Raw genomic sequence first — 22025 nt, 5'->3', positions numbered from 1 at the left:
AGCACGTGGAGGTATAGACTGAGCTTGCAGATGTCTCCCCAGAATGTGAGTAGAATTTACATCTCCTGTTATAGTGAGCAGTACCTATTACATGCATTTGCAGGATATCTAAGAGAGCTAAACATTTGTTTTCTAGTGCACAGACAAGAGAATATGCAATCCCTTCCTTTCTAGAGTAATTTTAACAATTGTTGCTTATCTTAGTACCTACAGTGTCTGAATAAAATGCTAACTGAGAAATGCTCTTCCCAATATGTGGAATCTTTCCCTACTTCAATTTTCAAATAGTAGGTTGGTGACCTAAGATTTTAAATGGTTTTGTTTTCCATGGGCTTTTATGATGCTGTGGTAAAAACGTGAAGTGCAAGCCATACAAAGAAGATACAATCACAGAGTTTCCATCAGCTGAAAACTCACTGTACCAGACTACATTAATCTCCCTACAAAATGCTGTGTAGGAGAGTTTGGAGGTGTACTTCTTTACAGGTAACATATTAATAAAGATCCTAAATTATTTGTTGACCACCAAACAAAATTATCACATATTTACACAGCTTACCAAAAAGCACTCCTTTTCTGTGAAATGGAAGTGCAAAGCTCTGCATGTGCAGGAATAGTTCACCTAAGAGATCTGATGTTTTGTGTCTGCCAGTTTGTTCAATTAGTTAACTGAAAACTAGAGGTTTGTAGCTATGGAAGAGTGACTCTGGAGAGTTGTTGGATGATCTTTCAGTGGGCTGCCTGTTATATATAAACCTTCCACTGTGTGCTGTGTGAGTGCTCATTCTGAAGAACCATAGACCTAAATTTCCCATTGGCAGCTCTTCCTCAGGATGCCTGGCAGGTCATTCTACCCATTGCAGAGCACTGACTTCTGGAGTTTAGCACTGCCTGCACAGTGGAGGGTGAAGGAATCCAAAGCACACACAGGCCCCACTCTTCACCCCAGCCTGAAATTCTTTAGCATAAGCAAACTTCCTGTGGGAGTAAATTAACACCCTCCTTCGATAATGGGGTCTATGTGCTTCAGTTTCCTTTAGTGCAGAGCAGCAGAGGGATGCTGTACTTTGCAGTCATCTAGAGATCTTAGAGGGCTCTCAAGGCAGTCATGCTGCTTTTCTCTAAAATCAATTGCTTTTATAATGGCACACGTGTAGGCACAAGAAGCCAAGCTCTATCACACAAGAAATTTGCCAGGCAAATATCAAAGTTTGAGGGAAAATAGAATTTGCCTTTAGTTATTTACTGGCTACATTATTAATCCAAATGCAATATTTATGAAGGTAGATCAATACTCTTGAAATATCATGCTGACATTTTCTCTGGAAATGCACTGTTTGCCACTCCATGCAGCTATTTAAAAATCAATATGATCTTGGAAGCCAAGTGGCTTTTTTTTGGCTTTTGTAGAACTTCACAATTATCAAACAAGAGATATTTTGGATAACATTGTACATTCACAGAATTAGAGGATTTTCTTTTAAGAAAACTTAAACTGAGACTTTTTCTCTTGGTCCTGACCCCAGGCTCCTTCCAGTAATGACATAATCTAGCAGAATAGATAATGGCAGATCGCTCCAGCAGAGCAAACCTACCATGATGCTCAGGTCACTGTGCTACTGGAGAAGGAGTGCTAGTATGTGGCAAGTACTGGGCAGTTAGGAAATACAGACTTGGTAACACTGGCCCAGGGCTGTCAGGGAAAAGAAGAGCAGTGGAGACTCCAGAGTGCTGCCCTCTCAGCTGTCTCCCCTAGAGTTTTTTGTCTTACAGAGCTTCTGTGCCAATTATTGCTATATAAACAGAGTGGCTAACACTAACCAGAGCAATTCTAGGCATTTACCTTACAGAAGCCAGGTTGGCATCCTGGTCAAACACTCCAGGACTTATCTAGAGAGCCCAGTTTCAAATTTAAACTGCTTTCCAGTAGTGCAAGCTCACTGCCCACTGCTTCCTCCCTACAATACAGCCAAGAAAGAAAGATATGATTTACAAGTCCTGTTTTCACTTAAGTTAATTGTTTGTGCAAAACTTGAATTATTTTGTTTAATTTTGTACTGGAAAAAAGGAAACTTGAGTCCTAAAGTTACGTATATATATGTCACTGCACTAGCTTGCCAAATACCTTGCTGTGATTTAGTGGCACAGGGTTACCAGAGTCTGCTGACAGCAGCTCCTCTCTCTTTTTGTGTCTAGCACTTCTCCAAATTCTAAATGGGCAGTCAAAATAAATGTCATTGCCTGAAACATCATTGCAAATGGACTGGGGGATCCATGATCAGCTGCTGCAACATTCTGTTTTCAGACTTTATTTTACATTACAAAGGCCTTCATTAGCCTGAGTGCTTTCACTTAGTTGTAGTGGCACTTTATCAGAGCACTCTCTGAGTCCTCAGGAAATAAATGTCACCAACAAAGGGAAAAATCACAAAGATGATTTCAAAGTGCACACATTCAGGAACACTGCAATCCTTGTCAAATTTAAGAGGGACATTCACAGCAAGAAAGCCAAGTGTCTAATCAAAGTACCTGAGCTAGAGGGCTGATTACATCAACCTCAAAACAACAGTGAGATGGGCCACTAAAATAAGCAGTGTAAACATCCCAAAAATTCAGTGAAAGCCCTCCTGTAAACTGCAGTAGAAGGAGAAGAAAACTCTTGCCTGTATATATTTGCTTAATGATTTAAAATCAGAGATCATTAGTCAATAGCTCAGAAGTTCATATTGATGGCTACTGAGGCACTCAAATATCATTAAGTGGTAATGAATGTTGTCATTTGTTATACTTTATTAGCTTTGAAACTGATTTAGTTATTTAAGGAGAGTTCAACATCCATTCACTGTCAGATTCTGAGATTTCTTCCATACCTACTTGGTGACATGACAGCAAAATTTAGGATCAGAATAAATGCAAATCAGTTCATGAACTCAGTAGGAACAAGAACAACAGACAGGCTCTAGCAAACAGCCTAATACATTGAGGTGCCTTTAATATTCATGTCTTGAGATAGAAATAATGTTACACAGAAGACAGCCTTTAAGAATGTAATATTTTAAAGGTGAGATGTCTGCACATCTACACATATGTAGGTAACTAGAGCCTAGGTGACTGCTTAGAACCTGTGAAAAAGTTTCTCTTAACAGGATGTCTGGAATATGCTTATTGGATGCCCCATAAATATTGGCTTTAATTAATTAATTTGGTTTAGTTCTTGTAAAAGCCAAAATACAAATAGAAAACTAGTAAACAGTTACCAAGGTTAGGAAACCTTGAGTATCCTTAGTGCCCTTTTTTTTTAAGGCATTATCTCCATGCATTTCCACATTTCTTTATACAAACACACTTTATATATAGTATGTTCTGCTGTGCTTTGTATCGCTGCTAAACTGTGACAGAAGATTCAGGCACTGCCCCAAAGTCTACCTTGTCTAAGGGGCAGAGAGCAAATCACTCACTGTCACACAACACAAGTCCCATAACAAATTAGTCATCACCACTGCAGCTTACACTTCTCTTGGGTTGTTCTTGGGATCACTCTGCTTCCATGTTACAGATAAGAAAAGCAGCCTGGGTCGCATCATACAAGTGGTCAAAGAGAATCATCCTTTTCCCCAGGGGAATTTCTCTCTCTGATATCAGCATAAATACTGACCAATGTCCACAAAGAAACCTTTCAGAACAGATAAGGTCATTCCTTTCAGTCTGAAATGTCCTTAAAGGACAGAGTTGACTAGAAAGTTTGGGCAGCAAAGCTTGAAAACAGTGACAATCTATTGAAAAAAAAGGTACAGAAGGTTTTGTCAAGGTGCACATTATTCATGGATCCTGATCGCATTGTGCCAAAGCTCCTATTCCCGCTCTCCTCTAACATACAGTGGTCTGGAAGGGCTGCAACCAGAAACAAAACCCCTTACAGGAGTTGTCTCAGGAAGCTGGAGGTTTGGCCGAGCACATTTGCTTCATTACACTTCTACAACATTAACTTATTTGCTTGTAGCTCTCACTTTCAGACTCACTGCACATAGCAGTTTTGGCTTCCATACTTTCTCTTATCATTTACTGGATCATCAGGGACAGATACAGAGTGAGAAACCTGAATGGAGAGCATGTCTTCATAACAGGCTGTGACACTGGACTTGGAAACTCACTGGCTAAATGGCTTGACAAAAAGGGATTTTGTGTCATTGCTGCATGTGCCACAGAAAAAGGAAGCCAAGAGCTACAGTGCTGCTCTTCACTCTCACTGAAGACAGTGAATCTGAATTTAACAGACTCCAACAGCATTGCCAGGGCTGTGGTGTTTGTGACTGAACAGACAGCTGGCAAGGGTAAGTGACAAGGCAACTTCCCAGAAAGATGATTCAATATAACCAAATCTGGTCTAGCTAAAAGTTCTGTTGCCTCCCTACTCACTGCAGAGGCATTTTTAATCTCACTCATGAAACACATTCACTCCTGAGTTCTGTCATTTCTCTCAGTTCAAAGATATTCTCTCCAGCAATGCTGCCCATTGCTTTCACCAACAGGATACCTAAAAATCTACTTGCTTGGTCTGTTAAAACCAGTTTGTTCCCAGGTGTGTTTTTAAACTCCTTCTGGTATAGTTGAAGAATGTCAGTGGAAGGAAGCTATTAACTGGTAGCAGAAAATTTTCCTGACAAATTCAGCCCACTCAATTAAAAATGGCTAGTTCAGGGCCTCTGCAGTCCTCCTCTAGTAAAGAGAAGAGTATATTTTTGCATACCTGGATAAGTCTGACATTTTCATTGTACTTAACAATTGCACTGACTGCAACAGTTAAACACTTGCAATTTCAGCCAGCTTTGTTGGAGTTGTTACAGAGGTAGCTCTCACTACCCCTATCATACACCTCTGAGCACTCCTGCAGAAGAGGAAGAGCTTACCCTTGAATAGCTATGAGACTTCAGTGATGGGTTTGGCAAAGGCTAAAAAGATCTGCATGGTAAATATATTCAACTGTGGCAATACACATTTATCAGCATTGATAGCTCAGACTAAAAGGCTACCAAAGGGCGTCACAGCTTTAAGTACCAGTTGTAACACACAGTTATACCAACTATTCAGTAGGCTTATTAATAAATTAAGTACCTAAAACAGCAAAACATGTATCTTCTACCATAAGACTTTCTCCTCAAAACTTGTAAAAGGCTTTTGGCCTTATCATGAGTATTCCAGACCATTCTTGAATGCAGAGATTGAGAGCAAGTTTAACAAAATTATTAGCACTTACCCCCTCCAGCAGACTCTTGCTCCCAACTTGTAGAAAGCCACACATTCCCAGCCAGGACAGCCACTGCTAATGCTTTCACCACAGTGTGTAAGACTCTTTATGGAGGCTGAGTGCTGGACTTTCGGCCTCTCCCCTCAGGCACAGACTGTCCTCAGCAAACTCTTGGAAACGTCACTATTTATCTAAAGTTCCTCGAGTAATTTATAAAGGTAGTAAAGCAGTATTATCAATACACAGGACTAAACCAGTATCTTTAGAAGCATTGACTAATTCTACACATTTGGTTCTGACCTTTAGACCCAAACCAGAAAAATCAGTCTCTCCACTTCTATGCAGACTATTTGATTTTCACAAGAATACAAACGCGTATTAGGAGCCTACATACCTGAGCGGATCTGGATAATAAAGCTCAGCATGGTGGCCCACATCTCCAAATAAAATAGTTTTCCTTTAACACTTTACCCATGCTCTTCAGCAAATTCTAACATATGTACAAAGTAGACCATCCAAGCAAACCCCAGGTAACTGTATTCATCTCACTGAAGCTTTTGCAGACTGTGTGCTTGGTTCCCAATGCACACATGATACTCCAGGGTAAGATATTGCTATATACTGAAATAAATGGTTTTGCGTTCCTCCTAGGGCTTTTTGGCTTGGTGAGCAATGCTGAAGGAACAGCACCTGTAGGACCCACCGACTGGCTAAGGATTGAAGACTTCCATTCAGTCCTGGATGTTAGTCTGCTGGGATTGATTGAAATCACACTCAAGCTTCTGCCACTCCTGAAAAAAGCTGAGGGAAGAGTTGTCAATCTAATTAACGCCAAAGGTGTTATGGCTTTTGTAGGGGGTGGCTACAGTCTGTCCAAATGGGGAATGGAAGCTTTCTCTGACACCTTAAGGTGAGTAGCCAGAAACACATGCAGTAATCCAAGAACAGATTCCAGGCATGCTGAGCAAGGGTGACTGTATGTTTGCCCATTTGATTCTTCTCTGGAAATCTTGCCTAAAGGGGAAAAGGAAAATAACAGGACTGGTCACTTTTTAAAGATTTCTGTCTCCAGTACTATGGACAGACCCAGAGAGAAACTGCACTTGGAAAATTTTCATGTCCCAGACAAGTTGTTAGTGTGCAGATTTCAGGCGTGTAAATCCAGTACATACCTGAAAGTAAATCAACAATATAGCCTGGTGAGACATCCAGGTTCTTGGGCAAGTTATACTTGCCTGTATATTTTGTTCTAATTCTCCAAAACAATCTGAGCTGGGCAATTCCAGACAGCAACCACACTACCAAAGGTAATTGTAACTTCAGAAAATTAGGCTGAACACCCTTTGCTGAAACAGTTGTACTGCACTGCTTCTAGAAAGCTAAGGCCCAGCCCAGTGAATCAAGTCTTCATGGGTCAGAATGACTAGGAAAGCTGGTTTCAAACCATTATGAGTACTTACTTTAAAAAAGCATATACCCCAAAGAAATAGAAACTAATGGCTAATGTACATGTGGTCCATTCCTTTACACACTGTAGAACATCACTGCCTGGGTCTCTTGAGCTGCCCAGCAAGACAAAGATGTCATTTTCACCCCAAAGGAGTTGCACTGCAACTTGAAATTACATAGAGGGAACTATACTATGAGGAAGCCCACTAACCTTTATTGCATTAACATTTAATCATTTAACCATAGCCATTTAGCCATAGAATAGAGAATAAAGTTCTAATCCAATTGAATTCTTTTTCACTTTTACTTTTTCTCACTTTAATAATCTGCTGTTGCTATGAACTAAAAGGATGAAACTGTATATGAAATTGTCAAAAGTTTTAGTATGATAATACATGACTAAGATGCACCTGGCTGTTACACACTTTACAACATAAACCACACAGAGAATTGTGACTCTACTTGACACTGCTTTTTTTTCCTCAGTTGTCTGCTCTGCTTTTAAAGATGAAGTACACTGCTATGAATCTAATTTGAACCTTTCAAAATAATTCTGATATATGAAGATAATAATCAAATTCTCAAATATTCATGCAACAGATTTTCAACTTACTTATGATTCATAGTTGTGCCATTATTGAGTGGTCAGGGAGATAATTGGGGTTTTTTTCCTTCTAGGATAGAAATGCGGCATTTTGGAGTGAAAGTAAGCATTGTTGAGCATGGTTTCTTTAAGGCAGAAGATGTCAATTCAGATATTATTGAGAAATACCTCTTCAAACTTTGGAACAGACTGACTCCTGAGATCAGGGACTCCTATGGAGAAACATACTTAGTTGAATGTAAGTAGAAAAAGGATTGTATGAAAGCTCAGAGGGGATATTATCAAAAAAAAAAAATATATATATATATGTATATGTATATATGTGTGTGTGTGTGTGTGTGTGTGTATATGTATATATACATACCTGAATTGAAGATGTAAAGACAATAGAGCCAAGCCCTTTTTAGTTTGTCCAGGAGCAGGACTCAAGGCAAAGGGCAGACACTGAAACACAGGATGTTCCTGCTGGGCATTTCAGTGTGAGGGTGACTGAGGAGTAGCACGGGTTGCCCAGGGCAGTTGTGGAGTCCCCCTCTTTGGATATACTCAAAACCATCTGGATATGTCCTGGGCAGCCTGGTCTAGGTGACTCAGCTTAAGTAGTGGGGTTGGTGCCAGAGGTCCCTTTCAACTTCAACCTATCTATGATTCTGTGAATATTTACTAGAAATCATTAATGCTCATTAAGGACCCATCACTGACTGTTCTTCACTGTGTGTATGTTAGATGAGGCCTGAGATATTAGTTCACACATGAGACTGGTGAGATACGAGCTCATGCTACCTTTCCTTGTCCCTCAATACTTATAGGTAGGATGCCCAGTGGGAACGAGCTGCTATGGCCATATGCTACGTTTATTGCTTATTGGCATCTGAAAAGTTAGTGCAGTGTGACACAGAACATACTGTATGGAACATCTGGCTCACAGGATGGGCCAGGGAGGTGTTTGCTTATTGCACTTCTGGGTGTACTTCAGCCTTTATTGTCTCTGCTTTGCTGTAGCTATACTGCTTTCAGCACTCGAGACAGTCGTTTAAAGCAAGCCTGAAGCTGTAGCCAAACCTTTGGATATAAAGAACACTCTTGCAGAGATGTTGCGCATAAATTCTTTCAGGATTATTTTTTTGTTTACAGATATAAAAGCCCAAAGATCATCAGTGAAAAGACTGTGTGACTATGATATTTCTAATGTCATAAAATGCATGGAACATGCCCTGATAGCAAAGTACCCCAGGACACGATACAGAGCTGGATGGGATGCAAAGTTCTTCTGGCTGTTTCTCTCCTATGCCCCAAGCTGTCTGTCTGATATGCTGTTGCGTATTATGTTTCCAGCTCCAGCAGAGACCAGGAGACCAGTTCATGGAGTTCTAATGAATGTCTAGTATTAACACAGTATCAGCTGTGCAGAAATAAATATTTATCCAAATAAAACTAGAAGTCCTCTTCTTTACCAGTTACTAGATTGTTAAAATTCTTTTCAGCAGACACTTTCTCCATCCCTCACCCCACCTTACCTGAAATTCTGAGTTCACAGGTAGGCTTGTAAATCCAGCATGTTTTTGAAGGCTGTTGCTCAGAAATTATACCTCTATAGGATCTGCATTCATAGAATTTTCAGCTACAAAGCTAGTTAATACTATTCACACAAGACACGAAGTCAAATAATAATGAAGTCTAGTTATTGCAGCATATTCCAGAAATTACCATTATGTATCTGACCACTTGATTATTCAATTCTGCAGGAAAAAAACCACAAGCAATTTTACAGATATGCAATTCTAGGGAAAATCAAAACTCCACTGTTTTATACAAACAGAGTATCAAAATGCAAACTTTAACTGTCTTCCTAATATTAGTATAGTTTATGGGGAAAATACAAAAACAATGTGCATTTGTATTTCCTTCATCCTCAGTGTGTTTTGCAAGTTAAAATGATCACTTTTCAGATGAAACAGGTCATTAGAGTAGGCTATAGCAAATTCTTTCAGTTGCACAGAGCATGTTCAGAATGGCAAAACATTAGCTGATGTTACTGTGCCTTTTGTACACTATTTCTATCTCTTAAGCTTTTGGCCAGAGGCTCACAAATTGGTGCTCCTAGAGATATTAAAATTGAAGGGGTAAAGGTTTTATTTGCTGAAGTGCTGTGCTGGTGATTAATCATTAATGTGCAATTCAATTAAGCTTAAAAAAAATACCATGTACGGGTCAGAACTCCAAACATAAGAAAAGAAGTTTCATCACTGTGTGTAAGAGGGCATGTGTGTGTTTTTGCAATGGGCAAAAAAAGGACAGTATGTAAAAAGTGCTAGCAACCTTTAAGTATTTAATTGAAGTTCTATTCTCTAGCAAATGGCTTCAAGAATAAATTTATTTTACTTCATTTCAAAATAAATACCTGCAGAGAGAGAAATCTTTCTAGCTGGCCTAGCAGCTCTAAAGAGAATGTACATGAAAAAATTAATGGTATAATTTATCAGCCCTAGAGTTGCAGCATACAGACAGTTGTTGAAATCTCTAAAAATCAGCTTTCTTTGAAACAGAATGAGTCCAAAATTTAAGAATTCAAGCAGGGACTGTCCTGATAAGGGAAAAAGAATACAAGTGAAAAATGAAGTTATGAGTATAATCTAAAACTTCTCTTGTACAAAGTACCAAAGCCTAAATTTTACATAATCAGAAGGGTACACCAATGAAGAGTACATAATCAGAAGGGTACTCAGTAGCTATGCTACTGAAAGGAGGAGTCCCAGTTGAAGCTTAGGAATCCTTCACCATCAGATATGCTAAACAACTAAACCTACATACTATCTAACTACAGAGTAACCCAGTGACTGTTTTCTTCCATATCTGAAAAGTTAAAATTATTACAGGGGAAAAAAAGTATTTCTGATACATGGCTCGCATATTAGCAGTTTTCGCCAACACTGGTTCCAAATCTTTGACAAATACTATTCCCAAAACTGACACTACTTCTTCTCGTGGCATGCAACTGCAGGCAAGTCTTTTGGAAGGGTCAGCCCTGCCTTCTCCCTTTAAAACCTCGTGAATTCATTCCTTAAGAACAGCACCTTGCATCTCAAGGAAATCCTTACTGATGTGTGTGCTGTGTTGCAGACTCTAAGGAATTTTCTACATTAAGGCACTCAGAAAAAAACTCACTCTTTTAAAAACACATAATGTGCTTAAACAAAACAAAAAAAAAATCAAAGCATCAGATTCTGACATCAGATATGAAAGGTAATTGAAATAAGGTTTTAATCACTTGTGAAAGTGAAAACTACTTTGATTGTCTCTCAATAGTAAGTTTCCTGTTTCAAGGGCCAGTTTATTGAATGTGTATAATAGGGCAGCTTTCACACTTAGAGATACAATGTCAAAGACAACATCTTACAGGAAGAACTTCAGACAGTTATGTGAAGCAGTAAGCACTATTCTTACTTGACTATATCTAAAGCATTGTTGTTTTCATCTCAGAGTGCACGGAAGTCTCCACAACTGAAAAAAGTACATAGAGCCTTGACACAAATTATGGAATAGGAATGTGATAAAATAATATGTTTATTAGACTTATTCAGCAGCATCATTTTCCAGTTGTCTTTTCTAATCAAAGTATGTTACAATGTAATTACAAGCATTCTATTTAGAAATAGTATATATTTTGAGAATTTAGATATAAAACAATCAAATAGCAAAAGTCTCAATCATTATAAATTCAGGAATCTTTTGTATGAGTAGCTAGCCAGGAATGCTGAAGAACATGGTCCTGTAATCTGAGTTTTCTCAAATGGTTGATGTTGTGGAAACTATCTTGGCTAATTAACAGAAGAGCTAAAAAGATCAACAGTATATTCTGATGGAATTTAGAGGAACAACCAGATAACTACAAAGACTGCATTAGTAGAAATTGTTTCCCTTTCTATTAATATCCACCTCATGAAATAAATAGTCAATAACATTAAATTTTCACATTTAAAAAAAACCTGAAGAATTTCTGAAATGAACCAATATCTTTCATATTTTGCTGTTTGGAAATAAGCTGTTACAGAAACCTAGCTCCTTCATAGTATAAATTAGTTCCAGAGACTCCAGCCAAGAACAGAGGTATTCCATTGATGAGCAAGAGAAAAGCTCATTAAGTAGTTGTGGTACTAAAATCTAAATATATCCTGTCTTCATAGGAACACTATTAATGGAATTGAGTTAATTGGAATCTAGAGGAAAAGTATGTGTCTTATAGATTGAGAGGAAATTATGTCAGGCAATTAAAATATTGTAAGAACAACATTTTGCGTGGGTAACTATTCAGCATAATAATGTTGCATTGACTCTTTTGTCTTTTGTTTAACACAAGGTGAAGAGATACCCATTTTTATATACAGTACTATATAAAATAGGTGGCAAAGATGCCCAGAGCACCAGCAGAATTTTTAAAAGGTGCTGTTATATAAAGTACACTCTAAAGACCCTGTAAATCAGTAATGTTCCTTTATGTGCCTTGTTTGGTTCTCTTTTTTTTTCAGTTTTAAGCATTTATATAATTAATTTAGTCCTAAATATATGACCAATTCCATACAAATTTCTACTAGCAACATCACTGAACAAGATAATCTTAGAAAAATTTACAAATGTACAATATATTTATAACATTACTTTCAGACAGCTTCAGTGCAAAGATATACATATAGTACATCACGATAATTGTTCATAAAAATAGAAATTGGCATTTGTCAAAAAAACAAGGCATACTTTCGATGTACATCTCCAGCCACTGGCTAAGAGACATAGATATTTTTATAAAGCATTTGAATGTGAACCTTACACTTCTGTTTATAAAAAATATATGTGCAAATGGATGTGTCTAATTTTCCCTAAATGAGTTACCTAGTTACACCACAGAGTCCTCTTTAACAAGGTTGGCGGTGTCTTTAAACGTATCCTCTGTTGCCGTGTAAGCTAGTGGTTGGTCTCTCTTCAGAATAATCTTGGGAGGCAGTGAAGGAGAATGGGTAGGGATATTTTCTGTGTCCTGTTGCTGCTCCTTTTCCATCTGAAACAATAATCATAAAATAAAACCTTACATTCTAATGTATCATACATCCAACATTAGCTTTCAGAAACAGTAAATAAATATTCCTGAAGTTAAATATCATGGTATAAATTATTTCTGCAAAACACCACCTGTAACAAAATGAAATGCTAATTTCACCTTAGATAGTACAGCTGAGTAAAAACAATACTAGAAACTTATTCCATACACTAGAACTTCTACTTTAATGCTTAATATCAGGAGCAGCTGTGCCACCCAAGCTGAGCCTGCTCAACACCTCATTGTGCATGACATTTAGTAACCTCTGACAACCACTTCAGTCCCTAACCTGAACTGGAATTTCTGTGCTGTTCTACATAGCAGCAGAATCTACCAATAATCTTTACCCTGAAAGCAAGAACAAAGTCCATCAGTACATTAGCTGAAAAATAAAATTATATAATATATACAATACCTCTGCATATATTGGGTTTTCAAAATTAGTGTTTTGTTTCTTTTTTCTCTTGAAGAAACTCCATTTTGATTCCTGAAACATAAAAATTATTAGAACTTCACACATTTTTCTCAAAACTTCTCTGGAAACTGCCATTACAGTGTTGGATTTCACTTGCATTGACTGCTACCCCCGGTGACTTCAGATGGATGTTCTTATATCACTATGTTGTAATTCTAAGCATGGAACCCAAATTTCTTTTTTTTGCTAGATTACCAAGTTATTTCACCTAAAGTAGTATTCACAAAAGATTAGGCAACAAGAATTATTGAAATACTTCATGAAAGCCTATATTCCAGATAAGTACATCAAAAAGGAAAAAAACTGTCTGGAAAACAACATAAGGGAAATTACTGAGGGACATGAAACTACAATAAGTTGACTGCAATTAGATTTTTCTGATCTGGAGCAGAAAACAAACAAGGCAGCCTTAGAGCATTTTTATTTCCTACCGGAGGTGCATCTGTACTCTGAGGGGTTTCCTTCGGGCTAGTAGAGATCACAGAGGAATACACAGGATTTTCAAAATTTTCATTTTCCTCACTACCAGCTGCTGCTACCTGTAGAAGAAAGAAAATCAACATTCTTCAAAGAAGAAAAGGTGGTCATAAGGGAAAATGAAAGGTGAAAGTCAAGCAAAAATTTATCTTACAAGTGTTGGCTGAATGACTGTAACAGCACCAGCTGTGCTGGCTCCACCATCTCTGGTTGTATACATTGGATTTTCAAATGTGATTGGTTGTTTCCCCGACTCCACTGCAAAGTTTTCATTCTATGGAGGAAAAAACCCAACAACTGCAATGGAATAAACACCTCCATACTCCAAGGAATTAATGTGTAGTCAAACTCTTCATCTTGGGGAACAACACATGTTTACTTTCACATAGGCTTAGACAAAACCTTTATCTATTAAAATCACAACATCAATTTACTTTTACTCCCTGACTTGTCAGCCTGGACTACTGATTGTTCCAATATTATCTCATTTCCTGGATGGACAAAAATCCCACACACATTTCAATACTTGACTCAAATTATATTATGATGAGGAAAGATGACTTTCACAAATCATCCCTTCAACAGGGAAGAGATATCAAAGGAAGAATAATATCCAAATTAATATTTTAATTTAGAGACTTCAAAATTGCATACAAATTAATAAGCAGTAACTGATATATAAAAGAATAGGATTCATTCATTTTGTCCCAGCAAGGAGATTGCTGTATTTTTTGAGACAAAGCAGTGTGTCCCCTCAGTTATGTCAGATGAGTTACATCAGGTAGGAGAATAATGAAAACAAAACCCCACCCAGATGCACTTGTCCTGCTCTTTGACACAGCCTCATGACAGAACCAGCACGGAATAGCACAGGAATAGTACAGCAGCTAGTTCCTTAAACCTGCCTCATTTTCACAAACCACTGGTTCATGCACAATGGATTCATGCTTTTTGCTACCACAATATGGCTTTATTTTATAACACAGTAAACTCTTGTCAGCTCCCTCAAACTAGATTGACTAAGAATAGCCCCACGGAAAAATATTCAACATCTACTCATGCATATATGATGTTAAAATTTTAGGAGGCACATGCCACAGTTCTTCACTGCTGCACACCAAACCCTTTTGAATTCTTTCCCAGTGAACATAATTTTTTTGTTTATACTCTGATTACACAGGGAGAACCAACACCACATAAGTAGAGATAGTCTGTAGCCAGATCTGTTATTGGCAATGTATAAACTGCATTGCTTGAGCTTCAGTATGTCAAAATCAGGCCAGAAAATGCCAAGTACAGCCAAGTTCTTTGTGCATGAAGATTTGGGGTAATATACAAGCCTAAAGCTATTTTTCCAGTATTTACCAAAATGCTCATACGGACGTTTTGTTACACAAGCTGCCTAATTTTAACAATGACTGTGTTTCTTCATCTAGGCAAAGGTCATACTAGGAGCTTATCTTCTTTAGCTGTTTCATTTCATATCTATTCACCATCAGTTTAGGGAGCTTCCACCTTATACTTGGCAGCAAGTGCTTACTATTCAAACATATCCATGATCTGTTTCCTAGAAGTAAAATTCATTTGTACATTGTACTTATGGTAAACGGGAATAATACAGGGATCTGCTGTTTCTCAGATGTGCATAACAAAACATGGCTGAAGTAGAGTTACACTTTATGATGTCCCCATAACTGTTAAACATGATTTGTTTAAACTTCATAAATTAAAAAATTTCCAAATCTATACTGTATTGCACAAAATAGTGAATCCTGTGGTTAGGAGTAAGTTTTACCTCCAAATGCTTTAACATACTATCTGGTTTTGAAAACTACACATTTTAAACTGTTCTATGGAACACAAAGGTGCTAAAAAATTCCCTGTTACAATGCTCTCATTTGTCTACACGTTCCCTTTATATCCCATGAACATACTAAAGACTAAAGAGGATAATTGACTTAATTTCTGCTATATAAATCTTGGAAAAATGCACATTATTTTAAAGAACATCATATATTTGCCCTTGCCTTCAAATTATGAAAAGCTATTTCAGGAAACTATCAATCATTGTTCACTTCTTTTTCTAGAACACATTTATCATCCCACTATCATTTTATAGATAAAAGGCTCCCTTCTATAAGCTACTAATTACATTAAAAGAACACAATTTTAAAAATTATTTGAGAACTAAACCTTACCATTTGCATTGCTCTGTCTATAGCAGAATCTCCCCCAAAGCCAGAGACTCCTATGTCCATAGTCACATCAGCTCCAGATCGGAAAGTTACCCCATTGCCATTTTCATTCGATTTTACAAGACTGCTTAAACTATAAAAGAACACAAACAAACAAAAACAAACAAACAAAAATAAAAATAAAGTAGAAGAGATTACACAGAAAGAGAGTTTATAATACAGGTTTTTTCACTTGCTCTTCTAAGCATAATTATCACTTTGAATTTTGGCAAGCTAGCATCAGTTGTATTTCTTTATTAGTTTAATGAGTTTTTTAACCTAAGTTAGCCCACTCAGAATAATCTCAAATACCTTTGTGTGCTCATGTAGGCATCAAATGATGTAAATGAAATAAAATTTCACAAAATGTATCTACATTTTGACCACTCTTACTTCAGTGCTGATTTAAAGACAATTGCATGGATCTACTCAGTTATTCAAATTCATTGACGCTGATTTTTAAAACACACATCTGAAATTTGACAATTTAAATCCACCAACACCTATACTGAAGATTTATGCATGCAAATCATGAAGATACCTACAAGACACTGTTTTCATACTAGTGAATGTTCAATCTGTGTACAGATTTATGACAACCACAAGTGCACTCTGGATATTTATGAATAATATTGGAAATGTCTGAAAGCACACTGTTGGGCTAAAAAATAATAAGAGAAGTGAAAGACAGAAATCAATACCAATTCCCACACAGAAATCTGAGTATGTAACATCCCCGAGGCATCTAACTACAAATCTGTTCCATAGCTAACCTTTGGTTTCATTTTGTCAAATTTGCCTAACTTGAAGGAAGGCAGAAGTACTGGAATTATAAGTCCTTACTGGATCTGGCTCACACTAGACTTCTTTCCTACAGCTGGTGCATTGTGTACACACGTCACCAGTTGGCCCTGCAGGCATCAGCTGATTCAATTTTAAAATGGTAGCTCTTAGCTGTGATTCCTGTACACGGGCAGGTCTCATATTACAGGCAACAGTTAAGCTATAGCTTGAGTTAAGTCTGCTGTAAAGGTATGAGTTCCAAGTTTAAAGAGGGATTGAGCAATGGCATCACTAAAACATATTCATGACAGAAATAAATGCAAATCAAACCTCATAGACAAAAAACTGACATCTCCTTTTCACACAGTCTCGTAACTTATGTGGGAAGCATTGTTGAATAGTAAAGACCAAGTCAGTACATTAAAATTTCAGTTTATTCACTATCTGACAATGCAGGAAGTTTCCAATCAAAAAAGCAGGAAACAGGGAATTTCAGTGAGTAGCTTGGAGATCTCTTAAAACCACTTTGTCCTTCAGAATTTACCTGCACAAAAATTTTGCCCCAATTTAACTACATAAACTCATGAATAAATTGGATTAGAATCACAGATTCATAGAATGGCTAGGGCTGGAAGGGACCTTAAATATCATCTAGTTTCAACGTCCTTCCACTAGACCAGGTTGCTCAGAGCTCCTTCCAACCCAGCCTTGAGCAATGCCAGAGATAAGGCATCCACAACTTCTCTGGGAAATCTGTTCTAGTGCCTCATCACTCTCACAAAGAATTAATTCTTAATATCTAATCTAAACTTACTCTCAGTTTGAATCCATTCCCCCCTTGTCTTGTCATTATATGCCCTTGTAAAATGTCTCTCCCCATTCTCCTTGGTGACTCCCTTCATCTACTAGAAAATCACCCTCAGGTCACCCCTAAACCTTCTTTTTTCCAGGCTGAACAAACCCAATTCTCTTAGCCTTTCTATGTAGGAGAGTTGCTCCATCCCCCTAATTATCTTGGTGGTCTTCATCTGGGCTCACTCAGTGTCATTAGTTCAGTGTAATCCTCCAGTGAGGAAGCAGTTTTTGCTTCATCCACATTAGCGACTACAGTGATTTAATTACATTGCTTTAAGAGCTATGACTGGGAAATTGGTGCAAGGACTATGAAGATGTGCTTTTATGCATTTTAAAACACATAATTAGCTTAAAGCTAAAAAAAAAAAATCAAAGCATCATATTCTGACATCTTTTCTAAAACAAATTAATTTTAAATAATTTAAAATATATTTCCTTCATTTTCCTTTGATTTAAAACATCAAATATTTTTGATGACATTTCACAAAGCTGGTTTTCACTCGACAGTATGACTGTCAGGAGTGTAGGCATTGTCTCAGGCACTGGAAACAAAAGTTCACTACACACATGCCATATTTTTAAGCAAATGAATACAGCATTGCAGATGAGTACAGCCTTTCAGTGTCAAAATAGCTCTTCAATTCATTTCAGGTCAAAGTTTTATAAAAAAGAAAACTGTGGTCTTTTGTAACTTTTTGAACTGAATATACAGCTTCAGATCTGTTAAACAGTCTTCTATATTGCCCATTATTTAAAAGCTAATTTAGAATGTCAAAGAGTTTTACACTCATCCTTTGTTACACAATAATGATCAGCTATGGTATTGCTTGGAATGAAAAATTCACTGGAGTTGCTGCAACACTGCACTTCCCATATTCCACCAGAATGGGCACACAGCAAAAAAACTGATTTTTCAAAAATATTTAGAAACAAGTATACATTTCCAGTTCACAGCCATTCCTGTTCTGAAAGCCTTCAAAACATACCTTGGTAGTTTGGGAAGCGCTGGTAAAAGGGAGCCTGTTCGTCTGTAGTTAAAAAAGCCTCCAACTGCTAACACTCCAATTATTATGATTAGTATGACTGTCAGCAACACTGCTACTGCTGCTGTCAAAGACAGAAGAATAAGAAAACATTCAAGCAAGCATAGTTCAGTGCAAAAAAAAGAGCCCAGAGAATTAGAAGCCTGACCCTGAACAGGTATCATGGTGAGGTATTAGACATTCTTTAGCTCAAATGTCAAGTGCAATATATTCTTGAAGCTTACTTGTTCCCGGAGGGACTCCTTTTGACAATCCTATTTCACAATAATTCCCAGTGTATCCATAAGAACATCTGTAAACGTAAGAAGGATAGCTGACTGAATGACTTTTATTAAGTTTGAGATCACAGTTTTATGATTATATTCTGAAATGCTTTCAACCCAGAAATTTTAACTCCATGCTCAGTAATTATATATTGTACTGACTATATGAAAATATATTATGTCTCCTATAGTCAGAGAACTAAAAGTGAAAATAAAAAATGCTGAGTCAGAATGTCTGGTTTCAGTGGAGCATTGGTGGCACCTGCTGGCTGTTCCAAGCTACATTTATTGAGAGTTACTTTTCTATTGTTATAATTTTGGGGTATAGCAGTTTTTTAGAATCTTCAGAGGTTTGCCTTTTTGGGTTTTTGGTTTTGGGGTTTGTTTGGGCTTTTTTCCCCCAAACTGATACATTTACATTACTTATTTGTTGATATTTTTATGCATATGTTTTTCCACAGTTGTTATAAAAATGCTACTGCAGATGTATGACACCTTCTGAAGTGTTTCCAACCAATTTCAAAGAGTTTAATTTTTTCATGAGACTAAACCAGCACAGTCTGAACCAGGACTACCCTAACTACATACAGACTTACTTGCATTTGGGAAGACTGCTTTCATCTATATAGCATGTTCCACCATTCATGCACCTGCAAGCTGGTGGCATTGTGGGAGGCGATTCAATAGCTGCAAAATTCAGAAGCCACATATGCATTATCAAGACATCCTCAACAGATGAAATAATATCAATAATGCATTTTCTTTGTCTCTATAGATCTTGCATATGCAAACTCACAGGCTGCTTTTTCAGAATTTTTGGTTTTCATAGCACATGTGCTTGTTGCTCGTGTCTATTTTTTCTGCCAAATCAGCTTAAATTAATTGAAGCAAAACCTCTTCTCAGAACATAACAACTTAGTAGAGTCTAGGCACAGTCAGCTCAAGAGCTGTGTGTCTGCTCACTTTCTTTTTTTCATGCAATACAGCCCAATACCCTTCTAACCTCTCCATTTAGAAAGCACCAATGCTTTCTCTCTTTTGTCCAGACTCTTCCATTCTACCAGCAGGAAGTTGTACACAGAAGGCCAAACTGGAATGCAATTACTTATGAAGAAAACCAATGGATGGAAATACACATAGAGGAAGAGCATTATTCTAACGTTGAATCAAGTGGGGGGAAAAAATCATACTAGTCTTCAGTAAGAGCTCTGGATATACTGTCAGAAAAGTGTACTTAACACAGGAAGAGTCCTGGATCTGAGCTATTATTATAGTCTATAGATTGAGGATGGACATAGATCATAGTATTTTGTCACAAAATAATTATCAGCCAGAGGAAGGAAGTGTGTCGCTACATTGTTTCTTACAGGTAAAATGCCCTTCAAGTAAATGGGGCGCAAAAACCAGGAAAGGCAGAGGTGTTACAGGCTGTCTCTCAGTAGCTGCAATAGGTCCAAATAAACTAAATATATGTTCAAAAGCTATGTTTGGTCACTGCACAAGCACAGTTTTCTTAATTCCCAAACATTTTATATACAGTAGTGTGAGTAAAGAATATCAAATTCAGTGTCCCCAGAGCAATAAGCAGCCATTAGCAAATGCAATCAACACAGTTACTGATCCCTAATTTAAACACATATTGCACACATTCATTCACTATTACATATTACTATAACCTCTTTCTGCAGCTCACATCACATGGCAATAGGAAAAAACACTAATAATTATTAAGAAAACGTAATTTAGAGGTAAGGCAGTGTAAAAGTGATGACATTTTCTTTTTCAGTGCAATCAGACTATAATTCAGAGAAGATTAACCATAGGAAAGATGCCAGACAATGTCACAAATCCTAATACATTAAAGCTATGTTCCAAGGACAAGTACAAGGACATCTGGCTACCACCCACACCACTGTAAGCTAAGAATGCAGACTCTAGGCTAGAGAGAAATAGAAATTCTGCAGTGGTATTTTCACTGTTCTCAGTAAAGGCTGAGATTTGTGCTCCTGGAAGCACTGTGAGAGTTTTGCTGCAATGCAACAACCAAGCATGAAATTCTAGTGCCTAAAAGGCTTTCCAGATTATAATTATCAAGAAGTTATCTCTGTCCACACTCTTGAGTTCTGTAAACTTTAAGTTTCTATGATACTGATTAAGTAAGAGATTTTACAGAATTGTAAACAAAATTGTTAGCAATAATTTGTCAGAAATTCTTAGTTCTGAAATCAAGGCATTCTTAAAAAAATATTTTGGAATTTCAAAACAAAAATCAGAAAGTGTGACCAGTTTTGTAGCTGGGTCTGCTCTGTTTGGACTGACAGACCTACATCCATTTTACAAATTACATGCAAAGACATTAAAGAAAATGTACAAGATGACCACAAATCAGTGATGACTGAGAATAAAACCCAGATATTCTGACTTACCAATATCTACTACACCAGTTAGCTTATCTCTCCATACTTCTAATTCAGTAATGCATTTGTATTCCTAAAGAAAAGCTTCTGTTGCTTTCATTTCCAGTTTGACAAATTATTCTACCTGCATCACATTCCGTGCTGCTGCCTTCTAGGAACCGAGTCCCTTGAGGACATGAGCAGGTGTATCCTCCTGGTCTCAGCAAGCAGAGGTGGCTGCAGACATCTTTACAAGGATTAGGCACTGAAAAAGTGATAAAGTGATAAAAATTTGAAGAAGCAATGCAGCATATTCCTGAGGTAAGGCAGGGCAATTCCACAGTCAGTTGTGTCAACACACCAGATTTTCTCTCTGCCTTTTCTTACACCCTTAGATTCTTCAGGGAAAGACAATGGCTGCTGAAAGCCCATATAGCACCAGGAACAAACTACTCCAAGTATTAAATGATCAGCACTTTGCCAGGATAAATATATATTATGACTGTCCTCGTGAGGGAGGGGGAAAAGAGAAATGACAAGGTCATATTTTAGAGACTCGAAAGACCAGTGTGTGGTGTTCCACTGTTGATTTCATTTTGGGTGTGCAGAAAATACTTGTCAGCCTCTATTTAATTTTTAGGTTTTCAGAAACTAATACTATCATTTACTAATAGACACGTTATCAAAAGTTTACTAAGCTCTTTGCAGACATCAATACCAACTTCAATTTCATAGCAGGAAATGGCTCACTGGGATCCTGATTACCCACCTGATTGATTGTATCTGTGCTGGTGATAGATGCGCACTTGGGTAAGCCATGGATTTACGGTCAGCACTTTCACTTTTTCTCCACTTCCAAATTTATCCTTCTTCCAGACTTCTCCTCGTTCTTTAGCTATCCAATATAAATGGCCTTCAAAGACATCAAGGCTGTATGGACTGCCTACTTCTCAAAGGAACCAAATAACAGACTGTCAGCAAGCAAATCTCCAGTAGAACAGACAAAACTGCTGTTCTTCAGCTTAAATACATGAGTTTTTGCTTTCATTTTAAGACACATTCAGTCATGTATTTATATCCTCATGTGCCAGACCTCTTCATGTCTCAGT

The 22025-nt window shown here is 37.4% G+C and overlaps 2 protein-coding genes across 2 annotated transcripts in view; one reads left to right on the top strand and one right to left on the bottom strand.

The window, feature by feature from the left end:
* DHRS9 (dehydrogenase/reductase 9) lies at nucleotides 1-8683 on the top strand. Its single transcript, XM_053982640.1, has 5 exons — nucleotides 1-45; nucleotides 4001-4331; nucleotides 5897-6155; nucleotides 7373-7536; nucleotides 8433-8683. Exons 1-5 carry the CDS (start codon nucleotides 31-33, stop codon nucleotides 8681-8683), a joined length of 1020 nt encoding a protein of 339 aa, XP_053838615.1. The 5' UTR covers nucleotides 1-30.
* Nucleotides 8684-10784: 2101 nt separating this feature from the next.
* Nucleotides 10785-22025, bottom strand: part of LRP2 (LDL receptor related protein 2) — a 114804-nt gene continuing 103563 nt past the window's right edge. The window contains exons 70-79 of the mRNA XM_053982835.1: nucleotides 21686-21865; nucleotides 21062-21181; nucleotides 19117-19207; nucleotides 18482-18549; nucleotides 18201-18321; nucleotides 15541-15670; nucleotides 13497-13616; nucleotides 13297-13404; nucleotides 12806-12877; nucleotides 10785-12351 (exon numbers count right to left, since the gene is read on the bottom strand). Of these exons, the coding sequence (XP_053838810.1) occupies nucleotides 12190-12351; nucleotides 12806-12877; nucleotides 13297-13404; nucleotides 13497-13616; nucleotides 15541-15670; nucleotides 18201-18321; nucleotides 18482-18549; nucleotides 19117-19207; nucleotides 21062-21181; nucleotides 21686-21865 (1172 nt within the window). The 3' untranslated portion in view covers nucleotides 10785-12189. The remainder of the gene's footprint in view (nucleotides 12352-12805; nucleotides 12878-13296; nucleotides 13405-13496; nucleotides 13617-15540; nucleotides 15671-18200; nucleotides 18322-18481; nucleotides 18550-19116; nucleotides 19208-21061; nucleotides 21182-21685; nucleotides 21866-22025) is intronic.

The sequence above is a fragment of the Vidua macroura genome, chromosome 7, assembly GCF_024509145.1.
Source record: "Vidua macroura isolate BioBank_ID:100142 chromosome 7, ASM2450914v1, whole genome shotgun sequence".
NCBI classification, from domain to species: Eukaryota; Metazoa; Chordata; class Aves; order Passeriformes; family Viduidae; genus Vidua; species Vidua macroura.
Note: the sequence above shows the minus strand (reverse complement) of the source record. Positions and strands in the feature narration are given on the sequence as shown.

Bases quoted from the DNA above. Each gene is read 5' to 3' on its own strand.
- DHRS9 (XM_053982640.1), top strand. The intron at 4,332-5,896 runs GTAAGTGACAAG...CGTTCCTCCTAG, and splicing joins TGAACAGACAGCTGGCAAGG to GGCTTTTTGGCTTGGTGAGC. The intron at 7,537-8,432 runs GTAAGTAGAAAA...TTTTGTTTACAG, and splicing joins AGAAACATACTTAGTTGAAT to ATATAAAAGCCCAAAGATCA.